This window comes from Trichosurus vulpecula, chromosome 5 (genome assembly GCF_011100635.1).
Source record: "Trichosurus vulpecula isolate mTriVul1 chromosome 5, mTriVul1.pri, whole genome shotgun sequence".
NCBI classification, from domain to species: Eukaryota; Metazoa; Chordata; class Mammalia; order Diprotodontia; family Phalangeridae; genus Trichosurus; species Trichosurus vulpecula.
Genome location: NC_050577.1, coordinates 66882787 through 66908485, shown reverse-complemented (window position 1 = coordinate 66908485; position 25699 = coordinate 66882787). Strand labels below are relative to the sequence as shown.

Genomic DNA, 25699 nt, shown 5'->3' with positions numbered 1-25699 from the left:
ATTCATAGGAACACAGGACTTAGAATTTTAAAGGGTCTTAGAGAGTATTTTATCTAGACATGATAAGTAGTAAGGCACAAAGGCAGGATTGAACACCACAGCTTCTACCCCCAAGTCCAATGCTCAGTTATGCCATACTGCCTTCAAAATACAACTTCTAGTGTACTGTGTTGTCTGTTTGTTTTTGCAGCTATTAGGCAAATGTGAAGAATGATGGAGACAGATGACAGAATTGCAATTGTAGGAATTGGTTGCAACTTTCCAGGGGGTGAGTATGGTAGTAACAATGACAAAAGCCAGCAATATTTCTAAATTAGCACAAATTGTTCTCATTTAATGTCCAAATGTCCAGAATCTCACTTCTAATGACCACTGAATACCACTGTGTTTGAAGACTGTCCAAGCAGCCATAGCTGTTCTCTAAGTCCATCTATTAAGTGGCAGAAGAGAGGGGATATCCATAAGAATGAAATGATAGATCTTTGAAGCATGAAGGAGAACAGGGCCAGGTTTCTTGAGCATCATGGTACCTGTTTCCCCATCTACCTTTCCATATGCCTAATTTGCCAGTACGGAAGTCAGAGATGAGGCTCACGTACACCTGTGGCTAGCAGCCCACTGAAGGATGGCAGGGCATGGGTTTGTGTTACTCCATGGTAACCAACCCAATCCCCTTTACCAGAGAGACTTAGTACCACATACCAGCCTTGACTGCCTTCCTTATTCTGAGGGGCCTTAGATAGCATTGACTAGGAATGTAGCTTTCCCTGGTCCTGAAGGTACACACTTCATAGCAAATCACTCCTTGGCTTGCTGTGCTGAGGCAGCTAGGTGGTGCAGTTGATAGAGTGCTAGGCCTGGAGTCAGGAAAACCTGAGTTCAAATCCCACTTCAGACAATTACTAGCTGTATGACTCTGGGCAAATAATTTAACCTCCATTTGCCTCAGTTTCCTCAAGTGTAAAATGCGTACGATAACAGCACCTACTTTGAAGGTTGTAGTGAGGATTAGATGATTATAGGTATATATATATGCATGTATGTATATGTATATGTATGTATGTGTGCAAATACTTATACACACACACATATATATATATGTATATGTATATGTATATAATAAAGCACTTAGTATAGTGCCCAAAACAAGTAGGTACTATATAGATGGCTATTATCTTCCCCTTCTTAAAGAAATTTAACAGAATAGCTGTGGATTCATAGGACACTTTTAGAGGAACACACATAATACCCATCTCCCTGAGTGACTTCTGGGAAACGGCAGTTTGCCAACAGGCAAATCATCATTATCACTACATTTATAAAGAATTTTGAGTTTTGCAAAGACCTTTGCATTGATTGTGTCATTTGACATTAATACAGAAAGGAGGGAAAACACCTTGGAGAACCAAATCATCCCAGCCATGCTGCTTCATCACAATGAAAGTCTTAATGGACTCCTCTCTTCCCTCTCCTTGTGCTTGATCAATCAGTAACTACTATATTATTGGTGACGACAATAACAACAATACTATGATACTAACAGCTGTGAAGTAGAGTTGTTTACTAATGGAATATGACCTAGCATTTCATATTTAGAAGCCCAAGGGGAAAAGCCAATAAGCTCTCGTTCATTTTCAAACTCTTTGAACTCAGGGAGCTCTCATTTCAAATGCTGCAGTGGTGGCCCAAGCGGTAGAGGGAGGTAACTACCCCTTCAGTATCCGAGTCCTGCAGTCAGAGGTTGAATAATCAGACAGGCATGGAGCTACAAGACAATATCCATAAATCAAGATAGAGGATTAAGTTAATAAGTTCATATATTGTCTTCTACTGAATGAAACTTCTTTCTAAATACTTCTTTTCAATTCCTTATCCTGATTAACAGACAAGAGATTGCTGAGAATTAAACGCTGTTTGTTCCTTTAACTATCACAAGGGGCAACTTCGACACTGGTCCTTTGCTTGAGCTGGTTGAATGTTAAGGATGCCATAAGGGCAGACCTCCCTTCCCCACCTGACCCCATTAGTTATAATCCAGCACCAGGAGGCACTCTGAGTTACCAACAAGCACTCTTAGACTTAAGATTTAGACTCTTAGTAACCAACTCTTAGACTCTGAGTAACCAACAAGCACTCTTGCCCCTCTGCACTGGGAAGGAAAAATCTATACCTCTTCCCTTTGGAGGTGGTTTCAATGGAATTTAATCAAGTGAGCATGTCATAACAAATTCATATTATATAGGTCTCTATACAGGTGCAATGCCTAGAACACTGGACCTAGAGTCAGGAAGAATTAAGTTCAAATCAAGCCTCAAACATTCCAAGCTCTATGTGACCCTGGGCAAATAACTTACCTCTGTCTGTCTCAGTTTCCTGGATTGTAAAATAAGTTTAAAAACAGCAACTTCCTCAAATGAGTTAATATTTATCAAGAGCTTTGCAAACCTTAAACACTATATAAATGCTAGCTATTATCATTCCATCAGGCAAACATAGTTTAACTGTATAATGTTCTCTCTCAAGATGATAGAAGCAACCAGAAAGAAACCCAACATGTTAAAAACAACCACCTTAGGACCTAGGTGTCCACAGTTCCTACCAAACCCAGGCAGCCCAAAGCAGTCTTTAGGCAAAGAGTTCTAGGAATAGTTTGGGTGTTTAGAGTCATACCTCCCTGTCTGGTGTCCCACCAGGAACTAACAAGCATCCCTCAAGGTTGTTCCACTCATAATTTCTTTGTGGGTCAATGCACAGTCAATTGGGAAATTCATATTAGGGAATTAGGTTATCCCCAAGCTGACTTTTTCCTGATTCACACCTACATCACAGAAGGAACCTCTGAAACTGCTTCTTGGGGTTCATCAACTAGGTTATATAAGACTTCAATTACTTCTTGTTGCTACGTCATCATAAGTTGCATAATAGAGCCATATCTAGAAGAGTGTCCAGGCTGAGAGAGACTCTTCTCGTATCACCATTCATTTTTCTTGTCCTTCACTCCCCAAATCTTTATCACTTCCTACATATCTACATCATTAAAACTTGTGTCAATTTTGACTCTGATCCTTACTCTATTTTTGTATATTCCCTTCCCATCTGAGTAAGATCAGTCAGGATCTGAATTAAAATGCAAGAGGATTTTTCATCTTCCCTTTCCAACCCTACCATCAAGCAAACAAAAACAAAAGTCTTATGTGTTTGCTTGTTTATTTGTTGCTTAGAAAGAGGGAGAAATTTGGCTGACTTGCTGCCTGTATAGAGCCTTACCTAGCAATGTATTCCCTAACTTTGAAACATTATATTCTTATAACAGGTGAAGGAACTGACAACTTCTGGCGGGTACTTGTGAAAGGCCGAAACTGTACAGCAGAGATACCATCTGAAAGGTTTAACACTGAACAATGGTATGATGCAAATGATAACATGCCTGGTAAAAGTCGGACAAAAGAAGCAGCTCTTATTGAAGGGTAGGTCACTTCTGGAATTTCGAAATGGCAATTTTTCATTCAAACTGAGCACTTCATTCTTGGAACCATTCTAGAGATAATTTGTTACCTGACCTGACTTGTTTCTTTTTTGACCTCTTCCAGTTCCCTCTTGGTCACCAACCCAAATCAGTGCCCCCTACACAAAAATCAGAGAATCTCAAAGTTAGAAGGAACCTCAAAGGCCACATAGTCTGACCCATATCTGGGCAAGAATCCCCACTATAAACATACCCACCTAATAATCATCCTGCCTTTGCTTGAACACATCTAGTAAGAAGGAACCCACCACTTCCCAAGAGAGCCTATTACACTTTTGAATAGCTTGAAATATGGAAAAGCTTTTCCTTAGATCAAGCTTAAAGCTATCTCTCTGCAGCTTTTACTGGGTCCTCCTGGTTCTGTCATGTGGGACCCAACAATAGAGGTCAAATTCCTATGCCACAAGACATACCTTACCACTTATAGATAGCCATCATGCCCCCCTGCCCCAAGTCTTTTTTTCCCATGATTCAGCATGATTTTGAGTCTCTTCACCATCCTGGGGATCTTCCTCTGGATGTTCTCCAGTTCATCAATGTCCTTCCTAAGATGTGGCACACAGAACAGAATATGACTAGGCAGAAAATAAGGAGCCCATCACTTCCCAAATCCTATACACATCTCTTAACCCAGTCTAAGATTCCATTCAGTGGTTTTTAATTTTTTTTTGTGCTGCTGTATCACACTTTTAACTCACATTGAGTGTGCTGCTCACTAACACCCTAAGATCTTTTCAGACCACCCCCTATATAATTAGTTGAGGTAGCTCAGTGGCACAGCACATAGACTGCTAGAAATGGAGTCAAGAAGACCTGATATCATGTCCTGCCTCAGACACTTACTAGGTGTGGGATCCTTGGCAAGTCATTTCACCTGTGTCTGTTAGTTTCCTCAGCTGTAAGATGGAGCTAATAATAGCAACTACTTCAAATGAAATATTTCTCAAGTTCTTTGCAAACCTTAAAGAACTATAGAAATGCTAACTACTATTAGTAGTAGTAGTAGGCCAGCCCCAACTTACATTTGTGAAGTTTATATTTTAAACTTAAATGTAAGATTTGGGTTTTGTTCCTAATAAATTTCAACTTATTAGATTCAGCCCAATCTCCTTGTCTGACAAGCTCTGCACCACCTAGCTACCCCTCCCCCTTTATTTTGGTGAGGCAACGGGGTTAAGTGACTTGACCAGGGTCAAACATTGAATAACCTAATTTTTTAAAAGGGAATGATGCTAGTGTAACTTGAACTATTATTAGCAAACCTATGCTGGCTCCTGGTAATCATCACTTTTTTTTCTGTGCTCACACTCCATACATTTAATGATATGATCTAAATTTTTTGTTGACCCACTTATTCTTTAGGATTTGATTACTTAGTTTCCAATTATTTTTTAATCTTTCTATGGCCTTTTATTAAATGAAATTTTCATTGTATCATGATCTGAAAAGGAAGCATTTAATAATTCTGCTTTTCTGCATTTGATTGTGAGATTTTGATGCCCTAATGCGTGGTCAATTTTTGTGTGCCATATGCCACTGAGAAAAAGGCATATTCCTTTCTATCTCCACTCAATTTTCCCCAGAGGCCTATCATATCTACCTTTTCTAAAATTCTGCTCAACTCCTTAACTTCTTTCTTGTTTATTTTGTGATTAGGCTCATCTAGTTCTGAAAGAGGAAAGCTGAGGTCCTCCACTAGTATAGTTTTGTTATTTCCTCCTGTAACTCATTTAACTTCTTCAAAAATTTTGATGCAGTACTATGATCTAAATTTTTTTTACTGCAAATTGGCATTAAACATGTCAGTAATTTCCAGTTTCCAGTGGATAAGAAACAAGAAAGGTTCTTTAGGTCATAATTTTAGTAATTATAGCTTTATAGACTCCTTAAATATGATATTCTAAAATTCATTTCCTAAGAAAACTATCAAAATGTTCAGCTGTTGAAACGTTCTACTATTTTCATTTACATTTTCTTTTTTTCTTTATTTAGTATTTTATTTTTCTCCAGTTACATGTAAAAATGATTTTAACACCTGTTTGTAAAACTTTGAATTCCAAATTCTCTTCCTCCCTCCCCACTCATTGAAAGGCAAGGAATTCAATACAGGTTATACATGTGTAATCATGCAAAACGTCTCCATAATAGTCATGTTGTAAAAGAAAACATAGACAAAAAAGAAAGAAAACCTCAAGAAAAATAAAGAAAATTTAAAAGATCTGTATTCAATCTGCATTCAGACACCAACAGCTCTTTCTCTGGGGATGGATAGCATTTTCTTCCTGAGTTGCCTTGGATCGTTGTATTGCTGAGAACAGCTAAGTCATTCAGAGCTGTTCACCTTACAATAGTGCTGTTATTTTGTAGACGGTACATTTCACTTTGCATCAGTTTATGTAAGTCTTTCTAGGTTTTTCTGAGAGCATCTCACGCATCATTTCTCATAGCACAATAGCATCCCATCATAATCACATACCACAATTTGTTCAGCCATTCTCCAGTTGGTGAGCCTCCTCTCAATTTCCAATTCTTTGGCACCAGAAAAGAACTGCTATAAATATTTTTGTACATATAGGTCTTTTTCCTTTTTTAATCTCTTTTTAGATACAGACCTAGTAGTGGTATTGCTAGGTCAAAGGTTCTACATGGTTTTATAGCCCTTTTGCATAGTTCCAAATTGCTCTGCAGAATGATTGAATCATGAGGCAAAGCCAAGATGGCAGAGTAAAGTCAGGGACTTGCCTGAACTCTCCATCAGACCCTTCCAAATACCTTTTAAAAATGACTTTAAACAAATTCTAGAGCAGCAGAACCTACATGATCAAAAAAGAGCGTAGATGTCATCTTTCAAGAAATTACCAAGGAAAACTGCCCTGATACTGTAAAACCAGAGGGTAAAATAGAAATTCAAAGAATCCACTGATCATCTCCTGAAAGAGATCCCAAAATGAAAACTGCCAGGAATATTATAGCCAAATTCCAGAGTTCCAGGTCAAGGAGAAAATATTGGAAGCAGTCAGAAAGAAACAATTCAAGTGGAGCCACAGTCAGGATAACACAAGATTTAGCACCTTCTACATTAAAGAGTTGGAGGGCTTGGAATGTGATATTCTGGAGGGCAAAGCTAGGATTATAACCAAGAATCACTTACCCAGCAAAACTTTGGTTTTTTTTTCCCCTTCCCAAACCTCATCCCCCGAAGGCTACAATTAAGTATAGATACACACACACAATACATACATATATAGACATATACACACAAAGACATACATAAACACACACACTAGTACACACACACATTTACATATACATATACTTAGCGATAATCATAGTCGTATATAAATATATACATTCATATGCATCTATGTAAGACTATACTATACTTATTTATCCTGTGTTTTTCTGAAAGTGGATAATCTCTTCCTTCTTTAGTCTGACTCTTTCCATATTTTTCCAAGTCCACAAACTCATCATTTCCTACTGCACGGCAATATTCCCACCTTATACTATCTAGTTGTTTTAAGTAGTCTAAAACAACATTGAAAAATATGGCTGGCACATAGTGTAGTTTCCCTATTTTTATCTTTTGATTAAATCTGTTTTAGCCTTAACTTTGTCCCAGATCATGATTACCACCCCTACTCTTTTTTCCCTAACAAATTCTTCTCCTGATCTTTATTTTATGCTTGTGTGTATCTCTTATTTCCCATCCCTCCTGACTCCTCTACTTTACTTCTACCAACTACCTTGCCCTCCTATTACTTAATGTACCCCCCTCCAAGCATCTCTGCCTTATCCTCCTATTCCCATTAATCTAAACACCCTTCTATAACCTCCTTTAACTTATTTATACATATATTGTATTATTATTCCCTCTTGAACCCATTCCCTAAGAAAGTAGGTTTCCAGGACTACCAGCCCTCCTCCCCCATCCAATTCTTTTATGTTGGTTCTCTCTTGCACCTCATTTGTATAAGATAATTACTCTTTTCAGCTGTTCCTAAATGATTTTACTTTTTAAAATCATGTCATACTCAGGTCTACCCCAATCTTTCTTATGAATTACTTAATTACTAATAACAATCTTAGACACACATTTTCATATGTAAAAGGTAAACAGTCTGTCCTTTTTGAGGCCCTTTGGTATGTTTTGAGTCTTTGGTATGTACCTTATATTTCTCTTGACTCTTGTATGTCAAATCTTCTATTAAGTTCATATTAGTTTTGTCTTTTTTTTAACAAAATCCTGGAAGTCTGACAATTCATTAAATATCCTTTTTCAATCAGAATTGTGCTTAGCTTTGCTGGGTATGATATTTTTGACTGGAATCCCAGTTCTTTTGCTCTTTGATAGATAGTGTTCCAAGACCTGCAGTCTTTTAGTGTTGGCACTGCTAGGTCTTGTATGATTTTAAAAATTTTTTACTTAATTTGTATAATTTAAATTGTTTTTTAATTAATTTAATTTAATTTATTTATTTAATTTATTTTTTCTTGTTGCTTATAACATTTTATCCTTGAGCTGGGGTTTTTAGAATTTGTCTGTGATATTCCTGTGGGTTTTCCTTGTAGTATCTCTTTCAGGTGGTGACTGGTAGATTTTTTCTATTTCCCCTCTTATCCTATCACTTCAGGACAATTTTCTTCAATTATTTCTTATATTATTGTATCAAGATTTCTTTTTTTGATCATAGCTTTCAGGTAGTCCAATTATTCTTATGTTTTCTCCTCTTGATCTGTTCTCCACATGAGTTGTTTTTCTTATGAGATGTTTCACATTCTTTTCCATTTTTTTCATTCTTTATTTTTTGTTCTATTATTTCTTGATCTCTTATAACTTCACTAGCTCAATTCTGATTTTCAAGGAGTCATTTTCTTCCTTAAGATTCTGGATTACCTGTTCTAATTGGTTGACTTTCTTTTCAAAATCTACTTGTTTTTCTTGGATTGTTCTTGTTTTAAAGTTTTTCCCTCAATCTCTCTCATTTGGTTTTTAAAGTATTTTAAAGTTCTTCTACAGATTATTTTGGGGCAGGTGACCATTTGACATTACTCTTTGGGGTAGAAGAGATTTCTTTGCTTCAGTATCCTCCTCTAAAGATAAATCCCAGTCTTCTTTATTCCCATAGTAATTCTCTGTGGTTGGATTCTTTCTCCTTTGCCTGTTCATTTTTTTAGAATTTGTAGCAGCTTAGTTTTTGTAATTACCTCTAGCCATGGGGTATGGGGGACAGTGCCTCTGGCCTCAGGTCCTCTTTCAGTTCTTACCTCTGGCCTGGAAATGAAGGCAAGACCTCCAGCTTCCTGTAAGTGCCCACAGCCAGCCGTGTCTCTACTCCACTGCTACTGCACTAACCAGGTTTCCTTGCTCTCAGCCACATCTCCACATCACAGATGGGTCTGGCATTCCTTGTCAGCAAAGGTTCCCTTAATTTTCCCTGGATCAGATGCCCAACTCCTTTCACTGTCCCTGGGTAAAAGTTCCTATGGCTGGGGCTGAGGCAGCCTCCCAACCAAGCTAACCCTAGGGCTTGTTGCTTGTTGTTTAAGCAGACCTAGCCTGGAGGTGTTTACTCTTCAAAGGGATCAAACCTCATCCTGGGATTTTGTCCCAGGAGAATTACTGTTCTGTCCCTAATCTTACTTATTTTTCCCACTCTATGCTTGCCCTGAAATGCTATTTATGATCTCATTTGTGGGAGAAATCTGGAGAGCTTGTAATTATCTGACCTAGTCTGCCATCTTCCCAGAATCCTCTCCTAAGCATATGCTTTCAAAAATACTTCAAATCCTTTGAAGTATTAAAGTTTTTAAAGTGTGGCATCAGAAGATATTTCAGACAATTTTTTTTCTTTCACAGATTTAATGAATTTGACAACAAGTTATTTGGAATCAGTGATGCAGAAGCCGAACGCATAGACCCTCAACAAAAATTACTCCTAGAATGTTCCTATAGAGCCCTGGAGGATGCTGGAATCCCAACTGAGGATGTGGCAGGATCCAGAATTGGTGTTTTTGTTGGTGAGATAACAGTCTAGAAGTGATCTCTTTCACAGTCCTTCCAACTTAGAGTGCAAAAAATTCTGTAATATGATCAGGACCAAGAAACTAAAGTAGTGTAATCAATTGGGACTTTGTGCACTTTTGCCAAAATTAAAGGGAACTGGAAGCCCTTTCAGTCTTTCAATACTTCAGAAGCAACTGAGTGTAGCACCTAGGCAGCAAGAATAATTCACTTAAAAGGAAGTTCTAGGAGCTTCCTCCACTCATACGAAAGTCTCCCCTAGGTGAATTCCTCTTTAGTCATTCATTTTCTGACATGCTGTCCTGTAATTCTACCCATCTTCTCTGAATCCTTCTGATGCCTGCTTCTAGGACTTTCCTGGGTCACTTGTCTATTCCAGAAGATCCTTCCAGTTCTGTTCACCCTAGCCTGCAAACCTCCTAATTAGTCTCCCTGTATCAAGTCTCTCCCATCTCTAGTCCATCCTTCAGCTGCCAAAGTGATATTCTTAAAAAACAGATCTTACCATGTCAGTTGCTTGCTAGATAAATTCCAGTGGTTCCTAATTAATTCTAGGATCAAATGCAAACTCCTATGTTTGGCCTTGTGTAATGCCAATCACAGTAGCATGCCTGAGGACTGCTGCTGTGAATAATTTCAAGGGTCTAATCACATAGTATAATGAACTCTCTATTTATTCAGATGCTAAACATTGTTCAATAAACCAAAACATAACATTTGTAACAACGTCCTTAAGCAAAACATATCACCTGTTATAGATATAGATATAGATGGCACATAGCATATATCATTGCATTCAGTAGTATTCCACAAAATACTTGTTTACCCACCAGGGGGTCCCAGGCTAAGGTCTTCTCTAGCACAACACATCCTTAAGAGGTAGCAGAAAATACCACACCATCTACTCCAGGTCATAATAAGAACATCACACTACACAGTATATATCATTGCATTGCCAAAATCACGGGGGTCCCAGGCTAGGGTCTTCCCTAGCATGTAGCATCCTTAAGGGGTAGCAAAAAAAATCCCACTTTGCTTGCTGTTACACCTTGAAAGCCTAGCACAACCTGGTGTCAATCTACCTTTCCAGCTTTATTATACATTACTATCTTTCACATAGAAAAACTGGTCTTTGTGCTGTACAGAACTCCATTTCCCATATTCATGACCCTGGAGAGCTCCATGCCTGGAAGGCACTAACTCCACAGATTCACTTCTTAACATCCTTAATTTAAAGCTCAGCTCAAGTTGAATGAAGACTTTCCTGATTTCCCAGTCACTAGTGTCACCCTCAAAAAATTTACCATGTATTCATTTTTTTACTTATTTAATATATGCTTACTAATGAACTTGTCATTTCCGCAGATAAGATGTAAGTTCCTTGAGGGCAAAGACTTTTACTTTTGTGTCTCTTCACAGGGCCTAACACAGTGTCTTATTGTTAATCCTTACAATTTATGTTAATTCTAAGAACACAGATGTTTCTATGTGGATCTAAAAGCAATCCCATGTCATCTAGACACTGCTATACTCTGCAGCTATTAACAGATCTTCCTTTTGTAATACCTAGGTATGAGGGGTGTCCTTCAAAGAAGGAGAGGAAGAGTCAGTAATAATTTGGTCAGTCAAGGTGTCCAGCAGCTGCCTTGGCAGAGGTCAGGCATACACTGTCAATCCACCTTTTCTCTCCTCCAAAGCTGGAAGCAATAGTAACACACTAAATGCTGTCAGTTAAAATGGTTTCAACCCTTTTATCAGGCAGCTTTGGGATTTTGCTTTGTTCATTTTGCTCCAGGATTCAAAAAAGGGAAATAAGTCTAGATATACATACTCTTTCTCATTCTGATTGGCTTTCTCCTACTCAGAGGTGTTCTGGGAACAAAAAAATTGCTTTCCTCACTGGGTATTGGATTTCCTGCTCTGAGTCTTACCCTGCATCCACAGATAACTCCTGGTAGACGGCCGTGGGGTTTTTAAAACAATAGGTTCAAATCATATTGAGTGAAAGTAAACAGAAAGAGCTTGCAAAAGATGCTTTGGCATGTTCCTGTAAAAGGGACAGAAACTGAATGTTTCTAAGCCCCACCCCCCATACCTGTGATATGATCAGAAAGGTAAGAAGCAAATGATGAATTGGGAAATGGGAAAGAGCTCCCTTTTTCAGAGAGGAGGGGCTAGAAATCCTGTACCTATACCAAAGCCTCCCCAGGTAACACTCCCCTAGGTTACACTCTTAGGACAGAGGGAGAAACCCAATGAGGTTGTGGATGGGCTCCAGGTATCTCTTCACCTCATTGAACCTCTCATCTCCTTTTTTTGCCTTTTCTCCTTGGCTTTCAATCAGTATCACAGGTCTGGGCCAGCTAGGTTGCCACTTCCCTGGGAAGTCATACAAGGTAAAAAGGCATAGGAATTTGGGAAACCCAGAGTAACGTATACCTACCCACATGTAGACACTTGAATCAAATCTCTCTGGTCTGTAGAGAAGGGGAAGTCTGTGCCACAGAAGAAGGCTACACTTTCATCAAGAAATTTTCCAAAATATTAGTAGATGGTCACTACCTTCATGTCTTTACCACCTACTCATTCTTTATCCCTCTGCAATGTGGCTTCTGACCCCATCACTCTATTGAGATTTCTCTCTTAAACATCACTAATACCTTATTGCCAAATCCAATAGCTCTCCTTAAGTTCACCCTCTATTTAACCTCTGCATAATTTGACATAGCTGAACACCCCATCTTTCTTGAAGCACTCTCTTCCATTCACTCCACTAACATTTTTCTGGTTTTCTACTTAACCTTCTGACCAATTTTTCTCTGACATCTTCCCCTGTTGGTGTTCCTTCTCCCTACCCCAAATATGAACTTTACTGAAGGTGTTGTCCTTGGCCTTCTTTTTTCTCTATCATCTCTTCCTCAGAGACTTAATCCATTCTCATGACTTTAAATTTATTCTTAAATTTATTGCTCTATTTCTTACTTCACTTTTGAAGTCCTTTTCCACATTTCTTGCTGTCTGCTGGGAATTTCCACTTGGATAGACTTCCAGGACCTCCAACTCAACATGACTAAACTTGAACTTAACCATTTTCCTTCCCTAACCTCAATCTCCTAAACGAGTTCCTTCTTCTGACTTCCCTATTTCTACAGATGGCATCGTCATTCTCTCAGTCATCCAGTCTTAAAAATGATCAGTCAAAACCAAACAAAAACAAAATCAATCAACAAGCATTAATTAAGTGCCTATAATGTGCTAGGAACATTGTAATCTTTGATTCTTCCCTCACATTTGTCCTCCATAGCTAATGACAAAATTCTGTCAGTTCTTTTTTCTCACATTTATTTCTTCTTATTTCCACTACCACCATCTTAGTGCAGAACCTTATTACTTAGAAACATTGAAATTCAGACTCAAAAAAGATCTCATAAGTTATTTAGTCTAATGCCTGCTAATCCCTACCTGAAGTATGAATCCCTTTGATACCACCCCAAACTCACTCCATTTTTGGATAGTTATTTCTCATACTTACTTAGCAGAGATATGCCACATTGTGGCAAGTTGCATTGTAGCTCTGACTAATGCATACTCATTTCCCAAACCCCTGATTAAATATTATGTCTTGAGTTAACTTTCCCTAACCACCCTAATGAGAAATAATCCCTCCTTCTTCTGGAGTCTATTCTCCAATCATTTTGCCTCTTTTGCCTTTAAGGTTCTATCCTCTGAGTACTTTTGTCAATGTACAAGTATTTGGTAAGCACTTCTAGGCACTGTGCTAGGCCCTGTGAAGAGACACAAAAGTAAAAGTCTTTGCCCTCAAGGAACTTACATCTTATCTGTGAAAATGACAAGTTCATTAGTAAGCATATATTAAATATGTAAAAAATGAATACATGGTAATTTTTTTTCAGGGAGACACTAGTATGGGGTGGGGGAGCAGATCAGGAAAGTCTTCATTCAACTTGAGCTGAGCTTTAAATTATGGATGTTAAGAGATGAATGTGTGGAGGTAGTGCATTCCAGGCATGGAGCTCTCCAGGGTCATGAATATGGGAAATGGAGTTCTGTACAGCACAAAGACTAGTTTGTCTATATAAAGGGTATATGTATAATAAAGCTGGAAATGTAGATTGGTACCAGATTGTGATAGGCATTCAAGGCCAAACATAGGAGTTTGCATTTGATTCTAGAATTAATTAGGAACCACTGGAGTTTATCTAAGATCTGTTTTTTAGGAATATCACTTTGGCGGCTGAAGGATAGATTAGAGATGGGAGAGACTTGGTACAAGGAGACTAATTAGGGAGGATTGCAGGCTAGGGTGAACAGAACCTGAAGGATCTTCTGGTATAGACAAAATGATCCAGGAAAGTCCTAGAAGTGGGCATCAGAAGGATTCGGAGCAGATGGGTGGAATTACAGGACAATATATCAGAAAATGAATATCTGAGGCTATAGATGTATCTTTGGTCACAGTCTTGGGAATCTAAGAAAGAGAAATCTGATAGTGGCTAGTATGGGGAAGTAGAGGCAAGTCAGCATTCAGTCATCAACGGCAGACATTTAACCAAAGATGTTGTGAGTCAGGAGCAGAGCCTCACTTCTTGAGATGACTGGAGAGAATAAGGCAGGGACCTGACCAGGGTTTTAACCCTTCTTTGTCCAAAGAATAAAGGTGAAACTCAGTCTGTAAGCTGTAGGTTAACAGGTCCTATCTAAAAGAATTTTGGACATTATAGTACCATTCATATCATATGTTGCCTACTGCCCTGTGATTTATTACTTGTGCTATATAATCTTCTTTACTAGACTGTAAACCTCTTGAGTGCAAGAACACGTCTTAAGAAATCTTTGCATTCTGAGCAGCACCTAGCATAGTACCTGGTACCTAACAGAATAGACTCTCTCAATTAAAATTTTAAAAAATTTTCTTTGGTGCATTATACATAGAAGTGTTGCATTATGTGCTGGAATATACATAAGGCATAATCCTTTGCTTCAAAACCTTAGAATATAAAGTAAGATAAATAATATACATGCAAATGGTACAAAGAGAGTGCTGTATAAACTAAGTCAGTATTTATGGAAGGAAGGAAAAAAGAAAAGAAGGAAGGGAGAGAGGAAGAAAGCCATTTCATTAAATTTAAAAAGTAAATGAAAGCTTGGAGTTCATATTTATTATGCTGCTTTCTCATAAATCTGTTACAATTCTTTAATTTTTTCACTTTTTACAGGTCTTATGAATCAAGACTTTACAACTATGCTTCACAACTTTCCAAATACTTTGAACCATTATGATGCCACTGGATCTGCAGCAAGTATTGCTGCAAACAGAATCTCATATGCTTTTAACTTAACTGGACCATCCCTTTCTATAGATACTGCCTGTTCATCATCTCTTGTTGCCCTACATTTCGCCTGCCTTGCAATTAAACAAGGTATTCTTTGATTTAAGCAGCCTAAAAAACACTGCTGTGCTATGTCATGTCAGATGCTAACCTTGTGCTTTTGTTTACATTTTAATGGATATGTCATATCTACCCCCCTAGATTAAGAGCACCTGGAGGGGGAAACTAGGTCTTACACTTCTTTATATCTCTAGCCCCTAATAGTAATTTCTATTGATGGCAACTATGATTATAGCGATGGTGGTGGTAGAGGTAGAGATGGAAGTGGGTGAGAGTAAAAAGGTGATATTCATCAGCACAAATATTATAATTTAGTTTATCCTTTTACAATTAATCAAAACATTGCACAGTAAATCACCCAAATGTGCATATCACAGCACCAGAGTAAACAAAGTAGCAATTTTTACCTAATGGGAGGAAAAACTTAGACAGTAGTCATAGTTTACATAATTGCACATGTATAACCTATATCTGATTGCTTACAGTCTCAGGGAAGGATAGAATTTGGAACTCAAAACTTGAAAGAAAAAGTTTTTAAAATTGGGGTTGGGAAGCATATAGCATGGCACCTGCCTCAGGAAGCTTACAATCCTGTTGAGAAAAGAAGACTGATAGACATGAAATAATTAGAGAGCAATAAAAGATTTATCTATCTGTTTATTATTTATTTTATTGATTCATTTAATTACTTATTTATTTATTTAAAAAATTAAATTATAATATATGTACTCTAAATGCAGTAAGGAGTTTAGAGGAAGGAGTGGCCAATATGTAGCAGAATATTTATGGGAGTCTTCAAGGAAGAACCCTTGAGGATATAGAAGAATAATTAGGTTCTGAAGAGGGAGAACCAATCAGGCCAAGATCACATTATCATCATAAACACAGAGAATTGGGTGAATACAGTATTTGCTAGTACCATTCACATGAGACGTCATAAACTGCCTTTCAATATAACCTTTGCTGTATTATGTCCTTTACTAGATGGAAGCCTCTTGAGGACATGGACTATGCATTAAATATGTTTGTATCCTGTTACATCACTAAGCATACTGCTTTGTCCGTAACAGAGGAGGCACCCTCAATTTGTTTCAATGAACTTTTATTTAGTCTAGGTTTTCTTTTAGGCACTCAAGGAGAAATATAAAGCATGGTCCTTGACTTCATAGGAATTATAATATAAAAGTGGGGATATAGTACATGTGCAGAAAGGTACAAAGAATGTACTACATGACTCAATTAGGGAGGGAAAAAGGGAAGGAAGGGAGGAAGGAGGGAAGGAAAGGAGGGAAGAAGGAAGGAAGGGAGGAAGGAAGAAAGAAAGAAAGGAAGGAAGGAAGGAAGGAAGGAACAAAGGGAGGAAGGGAGGCAGAGGGGAAAGGGGGAAAGAGAGAGGAGAAGGAAGGAGGGAGGAAGAGAAGGAGAGAGAGGGAGGTCTAATGCCTCATTTTATTGTTCATACTGTAATAAAATCAGCTGAACTCAAGGAGATAGATTCTGTTAATTGTGAATTGTGAGAAATTGGAATATGAACAAGGAGGAAAAGTTATGGCCTTTGTATGGAACAGAAAGGTTTCTTAATGTATCTGCATAGTAAGAGTGGATATTACAAAGTAAGGTAAAATATGGAAAAACAATAAGAGAAGTTGAAAAATGGAAGAGATCACATCAAAATGGAATGAGGAAGAGTTGAGACATTGAGCCAGAAGGCTGTTGCTATAAGACCAGATGGAAAGTAATGTCTCTAGGATAGTTACATGGTGGGGGAAGATAGGGGACAAGGGTCAGGAAGAACGATGAGAGGAATTTCAAAGAATTGATTCTCTTACTTATTATTTCACTGCAGGGGACTGTGAGGCAGCTCTTTGTGGAGGTGCGAGTTCTATTTTAGACCCTGTAATATACGTAGTATTGAGTAAAGCCAAAATGATATCTCCTGAGGGGATAAGTAGACCCTTTTCTAAAACAGCAAATGGTTATGGAAGAGGAGAAGGCTGTGGCATTGTCTTAGTGAAGCCACTAAGGAAGGTAAGAGTTTTCCTCTGGAGTTTCTATCATGAAAAATCCAGTAGTGCCTAATATCCACATAATTGATTCTTTCTACGTAATAATAGCTTACATGATGGTACATGGCATATAACATCTGTAAGAAAGCATTTCATAGTTCATGAGACTCTTCCCACCATAACCCTATGAAGCCGATAGGGAATGTATTGCACTAGTGACCTATCCCCCAGTTATGTTCTTTAACTCTGAATGTCTTTTTCTGTTCTTTGCATAATTTACTAATTTCCTTAATCAGTTTTTTTTAGTTTGCCTGCATTGTCTGCAACTCCATTTTCTGCTGTTTCAGCCTATAGGTGCATTTTGATTGATTCTCTTGATCCTTTCAGATTTTAATATATCTTGTGACTCCTAGAAAAACATTAGCCCCTTAAAGGAAGGAGCTGTTTCATTTTTGCCTTTGGATCTCCCACACACAGCATAGTGTTTATGACATGCAAGAACTTCAAAAATGCATGTTGAACTAAATGGATTTCAATCGTAGTCTCAATTTTTGTTCATTTACTTCAGTATCAACTTCTGATCTGTATAACATTTTGTATTTCTAGCTTAAGTTCCTCCTATGGCTTTTAAATTTTTCTGTAAGATATATTATTTGGTCTTGTGACATTCTTGCTTCTACTTAATTTAAATTTTTTTGTTATTTGTCTATGTAAGGCTCTCTCCAAATGTTTTCCATTCATTTTACTGCTGGTAATATTGGGTTTTTTTTTGGTCTCTCCTTAGTATTGTTCCCCCCCTCCCAAATCATACTGACACCTTGCTTCTCTTTGTTCATTCCTCTTTTGGTTGATTTTTATTTTCTTCATTTTTCTCCTGTTTTGTGTTTTTGGAAGAGGTGTGAGGAATTCTGTTTCCTCTTAATCTCCATTTATACTATTTTGATAAGAAAATCCCCTATCAGAAAAATTATGTAGGGATATAAAAGATGGGTCTTTGATTTTGATTCTGAAAATATTTAATAGACCTCAAAGTACATAGATATACCCACTATTTTAAAAGTTGGTGCAATGATGGACCAGGTAAGTATTAATATCCTTCCCATAAAGTACAGGGTGACTGTTTTAGGTCCTCTTTTGTCTTTTACTGAAAATACAGGGAACTCAAAGATGAAGAAACTCCCTCCAGCATTGCAAATAGCCAGGTTCTTTGCAATTTATCATCTTAGAAAGTTGCCTGAGGCATTGACAGGATAAGTGACTTGCCCAGGATCACAAGGCTAGCTTTTGTCAGAGGCAGGATTTGAACTCAGCTGTTCCTAACTTTAAGGCCATATTTCTCTCTATTCATCCATATGGCCAATAACATGGAAAATGAAAACTAAGAATTCTGCATCTTATAGTATGATCTAATTGATCCAATACGGTTCCTAGTCAAATAACGTTTTTTGCAAACAGTCCCATATTTCTCATTAAATGATATATATTAGCTACATCTTGAATGAAATCATTTTGAAACATACTATCTAGGATCACTGAGTATTCTACAAAAATAATAAACTGAGACACAGGAAGGATAAATGACTTATCCAGGCCCACAAGCTAGTTAGTAGTAAAACTGGGAATGTCACTCATAAACTATGACTCTTATTCCTGGATTCTTTCCTTTAATCCATGGTACATCTCAATGCATTACTCTGATGTCAAAAAATTTATGTTAAGATTTGAAATTAAACTGTTTAGATAAGATGAAAATGTTGACTGTCAAATGACTTTGGGGGGTGGTGGAGGCTTTCTTGGATATTCCTTTAATTCAGACAATGTTGTTAACTAAATACCATTGCATCTACCTAAATTTAATTTAATATTACAGGCACTGGAAGACTGCAACAAAATCTGGGGTGTTATCAACTTCAGTGCAGTGAATCAGGATGGACGATCAGTAACTCCTATCACCAGGCCCTCTCAGAAACAACAGGAGAAACTCCTAGAGAGCATTTACTCAAGTCATATCAACCCATCAATTGTGCAGTACATCGAAGCGCATGGGACAGGAACACCTGCTGGAGACCCTACTGAAGCAGAGAGCATAGGCAACATTATTGGCAGAAGAAGACCTAGAAATGCACCTCCTCTGAAAATTGGTTCAGTGAAAGGCAACATTGGTCATACTGAGTCAGCTGCCGGAGTAGCAGGCCTAATTAAAGTTGTTTTGATGATGAAACATGAAAAGATAGTCCCATCTCTCCACTATTCAGAAAGTGGGAGTAGCATAAACACAGAAAAGTTAAATCTCTCCATTCCAACAGAAGTAGAGAAATGGGAAGAGTCTTTAGAATTTGGCAGAGTTGCTGGCATAAACAGCTTTGGATATGGAGGGACCAATGCCCACGTTATTGTCAAGCAGTTTAAGCAGCAACCTCAGCATATACCTTCTAAAAGGCCCTATGAAATATTGATACTTTCTGCAGCTTCCAGTAAGTCCCTCAAGCTCATAATGGAAGACACAGCTCAACAACTGCGTCAGAATGACCATGTGTCTCTACAGAATCTGACCTATACATCTGCCTGTAGAAGAAGCCATGCCAACTACAAATACAGAAAAGCTTTTGTGACAACTTCCTTAGGAAATCTGCAGCAACAACTTATTTCAGCAACTGGAGTCCAAACATCTCACACAAAAGGGACTCCTCAATTAGTATATGTGTTCTGTGGTAATGGAGCCCATTACAAGGGAATGGGCAAGGTCTTGCTTAGGTCAGAACCAGTGTTCAGAGAAAAATGCCAAGAAATCTCTAATTTGTTTCTCCAATATGCACCTATCAGGCTGCTGGATTTGATAGAGGAAGAATTTGATGATTTTTCAAGACCTGAAATCGCCCAGCCCCTCCTCTTCCTAATCCAGGTGGCTTTAGCATCCCTCCTGAAGTTCTGGGGCATTGAACCCATTACTATTGTGGGACATTCAGTTGGAGAAATAGCTGCTGCCCACTGTGCCGGGCATCTTACCCTTGAGGATGCTGTGAAGGTTATTTACTACAGGAGTAACTTACAGGCAAAGGTCACTGGAGGGAAAATGCTAGTAGCTGGAAATATTCCCATTGAGGAAATCTCAAAATCCTTAGACCCCCACTCTGGAAAGGTATGCATTGCAGCCTTCAATAGTCCCAATTCCTGTACATTGTCTGGAGAAGCAGATGCAATAAATGCACTTCGTGAAGAACTACTTCAGCAATTTGGGGCAAGGAATATATTTCTCTTTGACTTAAAAGTCCCTGCTGCTTATCACAGCCATATGATGGACCCAATAATCACAGATATTACAGAGAGTATAAAGGATTTGGTGAGGCAAGAGCCAGAAGTGGAAATTATCTCAACAGTGACAGGACAAAGAGCTTCTGTAGAGGATTTCACGACAAGTAAATATTGGGCCAAGAACATTCGAGAACCAGTTTCTTTCACACAGGCCATCAAAGCTTCAGCTCAAGGAAAGGACAATATAATGTTCATTGAAATAGCCCCTAAACAAGTATTACAAAGGAATATTAAAGAGACTCTAGGAAAACAAAGTGTTGTTTTGCCTGCACTGCAAGCAGAGAAAGATTATGAGACCCTTTTTGCACTGGTAGAAAATCTATTCGAAGCGGGATATAATCTCAATTGGCCACACTTCTATGATGGCTTGAAGGCAATTCCAACAGAATATCCAAGATACAAATTTGATCGTCAGAATCTTAACACATACCTGAAAAGCATTCAGCAGCAGCACAGCACACCCAATTCTAATCATCCTCTCATTAGCAGTGCAAATAACAACTTGGAAATCACCTGCACAATATCTCAGAATACAGCACCCTATGTTTATGAGCACAAAAACAATGGTGTACCTTTGGTTCCAGGGGCCCTTTTTGCTGAAGTTGGTTTAGCTTCAGTAATGATCAATTCAAGACCTAAAATACCTGTAAGTGCATGTCAACTGAGTGTCAGTTTTTTATCTCCCTGTGTGGTAAACCAAGGTTCCCTTGACTTGCGAGTCAAACTTGAATTGAAAAACACAGCGACTGAATTCAAAATACTCTCTTCATCCTCTGTAGTTATTGCAGCAGGGCAAGTTACAAAGATACCAGAAGGAAATATAAGTGATAGCAAACTTCTGTCTCTTAGCAGCATCTTCCAAAGGTGTAAGTCAGTCTTAGCCACGGGGGAAGTTTATGAAATCCTTTCTCTTGTTGGTTTTCAATATGGCAACATTTTTAAACAACTAGGTGATATTTCATACTGTGATGAGCTAAAGGAAGGCATAGCAACTATTAGAGTAAATGAGGCAACCAGAAGGGAAATGTATGACTATCACATTCACCCAGTACTGCTAGACTGCTTCCTGCAGATGACAGCTGTTATTGCCAGCAGAGGCAACAGAAATGGAAGAAAGCCTGCATTTCCTTCTTCCATAGGCAGCCTTGTGGTCTTCAGACCCCTGGAAGAGGAAATGGTGATATATATGAAAGCCAACAAGTCTACCGAGAACTACTTAGAAGTCTGTGGATTTTTTACAGATAAACATGGCCAGGTTTTGGCAGAACTGAAGCACGTTGGGATCACATATATGACAAAAGCATCTGCTAATGATGACTTCTTGTTTGAAAATAAATGGATACCAATCTCTCCAGTGCCAGTAGCTGAATATTCACTTGAATCTCCTCAATTCTTGGTGTTTGCTGACAAATATGGAATAGCTCAACAGTTAAAAAAATACTTGCACAGTCAATCCAAGTATATTACATTGGAGGAGTGGGAAACAATTCAAAAATTTGAAAAGTCAGAAAGAGATATGATGAGAACAGCAACACAGGGCTTCCACAATGTAATATTCATGTGGGGAATCCAAAAACTTAATGAAAATTCCCCAGGAACAGTAATCATGAAAGAGTCAGCAAAGTGTTGTGAGACACTTCGTCAAGTTGTCTTGGCCTTGAGGGAGCAGAACGCTCGTTGTTCTGTGACACTAGTCACTTACAGAACCGCATCAAGCATCGTTGATCATATTAATCCTGGTTTTGCTCTGTCTGGCATGACAAGGTGCTGTTTTGTAGAAGTTCCAGACATCACATTTAAGATGATAGATATCAGTTTTACAACTACACAGGACATAGCGAGTTTGGCAGAAGCTATCATTAAATATAAGGCGGAAGATTATCCTGAAGTCTGGATTGACCAGGGAAGAATGCACATTACTGAAATCAGGCATACTCCCTATAAACTCCCTTCTGACAGCCAACTTCCCAGGAGTCCACAGACTTCAGGAATGTTTACTTTATACACAGGAAATCCATATAAGGCAATAGATCTGGCTGCTCAGGTAACAGAACCTGAAGTCATTCACCTTGAAAACCACACTATTGAAGTTCAAGTTGAGAGGATATGTATCCATTCAGAAGACTATTTCCCTGTTAGCACCTCTAGTTCAACCTTTGGAAACTCTTTGTACTGGACAGAGCACACTGTGGAACAGCATCAATTGCTAGCCCTGGACTTCAGCGGTACAGTAACCAACATAGGCAAAGGAGTGAAAGAAGTAAAGGTCGGTGATCATATTGCCACATGCTTTCCAGTTGTTGCATCGTCAAGGGTCTTAATTCCTGAGATGACCTGTTTCAAAACCAAGAAATTACCCATTTTTAGAAATACACCTTGTGTTTCATATTTCATAATAGCATGGAAAATTCTCTCTCAGATATTGCCAAAACCAAAGAATCTCGCCCCTTTATCTGTTATCTGTACTCATCCAGGATCAATTTTAGGCCAAGTGCTGACTTTGGCAGCCAAAGATGTGGGCTGGAAAGCCAGTCTTCTCTCACCCTCTCCTGATCTACACAAAACTGTGAAACAATGTCAGGCACTCATATTTCTGCCTTCATTAACTAACTTCTCCAAGGAAATGCTGTCTGACCTTTCAAACCTCAGAGATGTGGTAGTTTTACATGGGAGTCACCAGCCTGAATTTCTGCAGCAGCTACTTCATAACAGTTATGATCATATCCAGGTTCACACCCTCAACATCAGTCCGATTTTTCAGAAATCAACTTTAATACGAAATAATAGAGCTATCTCCCAGTGGGCAAAATCAATGACTTTTCCAAAGAACATAAATTTAACCTATTCTATTTTTCATCCCATTGGGTCTTTTGCCTTCACAGAGCCAACTTTTCTCTCCTACTTCACTTGCACAGTCCTCCCACTAGTTGTGTTGGAAGGAAGATTACCAGAAACTGAAATTTCAAACATACCTAAGAATGCAGCAAGAAAGAAACTATTTCAGCCAAATGCAGTGTATATTGTATCAGGTGGACTGACTGGCCTTGGCTTTGAAACAGTCAGATTTATTGCCCAGAATGGGGGTGGCTCTGTGGTGATTCTTTCAAGAAGAAGTCCAAATGCCGAGCAACAACAGGAAATACAGTCTTTGGAAAATCAGAATAAAGGCTGCAAGATCATCAGCTTGCAGTGTGATGTGAGTGTTCACTCTGAGGTGAACAAGGTGATTAGTTCCATTGGTAATAACTTTCCAAAGGTTCCGATCAAAGGTGTGTTTCACAGCGCAGTTGTGTTAGATGATGGACATCTTGAAGCTCTGAACCTCACTCGCTTTGAGAAAGTATTAAGTCCCAAAGTTGCAGGAGTAATAAATCTTCATTGTGCTACTAGAGGGCATGAGCTGGATTATTTTGTCTGTCATTCATCCGTTACCTCATTCCTTGGGAATGCAACCCAAATGAATTATGCTGCTGCTAACTCCTTTCTAGATATCTTCTGCCATTATCGGAGGAACTGTGGTCTTGCTGGTCAATCCATCAACTGGGGAGCCTTGAATCTTGGACTACTGCTAAACAAAGAGAATCTTCAAAAGTTTTTAGCAAGCAAGGGAATACTTACTCTTCAGAAATCTGAAATTCATGAATATCTTGAAAAAGGCTTACTTCTAAATAATCCTCAGCAAGCAATAGCTAAATTTGATGTAACAGGTATGAAGAAGTATTTCTTTAGTCAGGTTCCATCTTTCAAAGTCCGATTTGCTAATCTTATACAAAAGGAATACAAAACGTTGGGTGAGACTAACACCGTGGCTCATCAAGATTCATCTCAGATGACAACTAAAGATTATATCTATTCTGTAGTAAGTGAACTCAGTAATACCAATCCAAAGGACATTACAATGAGCACTTCTCTCATGTCACTTGGCATGGACTCTATGTCAGCTATGACCCTACAAAATAAGCTCTTCCAAGACAAAAAGGTGGAAATTCCACTCATCAGATTACTTGACCCCAACACAACTCTGATGACCATTCAGTCACTTTTGGAGGAACAATCAGAGAACATGGTAAATAAAGGAGTTGGTGATAGAAATCAAGACACTTATTTTTAGGATAACATTTTGAACTAAAATGTTGAAAAACCTAACTACAGAATGGAAAGCATGTGACTTACCAATTTGTATTATCCTATCCTGCCTTTTTGCAAATCTCCAGGAAGACAAAGATGAGACTAGCAAAGCAATTAATAAGTAAGTTAGATCCATATCAACAAATAGCTAGATAATTCAACTGCAGCTCTTCCTTTTGTTGAAGAGAACCAACAGAGCTCTGTTATCTGCCTGTTGTCAGTCTACTTCTGGGTCCAGTTCAAATCTATGGTCTTTTGCCAAGGTAATCAATTTGAAATTGCAGGATGGAAGGCATATTTAAGAATAAGAAGAAATAGATCCCCTCTGAGCTAGGACCTAGATGACAGGAGACAATTGGTTGTGGCTCAGAGTCTCAAAAATCTTTCATATTTCTTTCACACTTTAAAGTTTGCACGACACTTTCAGCAGACCTTGCAATAGCCACATCATTTGGTTCACTCAATATATCTGAAGCCTTCCTTATCCAGGAAGTGGCAAGTCCAATAATGGGCTTAGATATTTTTGTTTTGAAACAAAAATGGGCTATATTCTCTCTCTGAGGACTTGGATCAACTTTTGATCATCTTTTGTCTTGTAACAACAGCCTTAGTAAATAATGGTCTTTTGTTATTGGTTTCTACACTAGAACCCAGTAAAGGAAAACATGAACTAACACTAGACTGGGCATTAGAAGAGACCTGACTTAGGGTTCCAGCTTGAACTCTTAGTGGGCCGTGAACAAATCACAAATTCTCTGAGCTTTAGTTTCTTCATCTGTAAAATGAAGAGATTAATATTTGTACTACATACTTTACAGAATGCCTGTGACAAAAATATCCTAAAAGCCATAAGGTATTATATTTATAAAAATATCAGCTACCATTACTGTTATTGCTGTATTCTAATCCTGCTGCCATCACCTAAAGACTTCTAACTGCTTTTCCTGTATCTAACCTCTACACTCTGCGATTTTCCCTCCAATATCCCACACACTTCTGATAGTTTCCTGAAAGATCATTCTAGGTATGCCACTCCCTTGTTCAAAAGTTTGTAATAGCTCCCAAATGGCTACAAGATAAACTCCAGATTTCTCAGTTTGCCGTTCAAAGCTCTACTCAATCTGCCACTAGCCTCGTTTCAACTTTATCTCACGTTTGCAGAGCTTAGCAACAACCATAAGTGTTGTCCTCAAGGTGAAAAAAAAATCAATGTAAATAAAACTAAATTACTAATATATGATATTGCCGGTCAAGGGTGACTCAGAACACCAACTTCTGGCTATTACAGAGG

General features: G+C 38.3%; 1 protein-coding gene across 1 annotated transcript; it reads left to right on the top strand.

Moving 5' to 3' along the window:
• The first annotated feature begins 213 nt into the window (after positions 1-213).
• LOC118850890 (6-methylsalicylic acid synthase-like) lies at positions 214-24391 on the top strand. Its single transcript, XM_036760526.1, has 6 exons — positions 214-268; positions 3314-3467; positions 9387-9547; positions 14789-14992; positions 16809-16990; positions 18839-24391. Exons 1-6 carry the CDS (start codon positions 214-216, stop codon positions 24389-24391), a joined length of 6309 nt encoding a protein of 2102 aa, XP_036616421.1.
• Positions 24392-25699: the final 1308 nt, after the last annotated feature.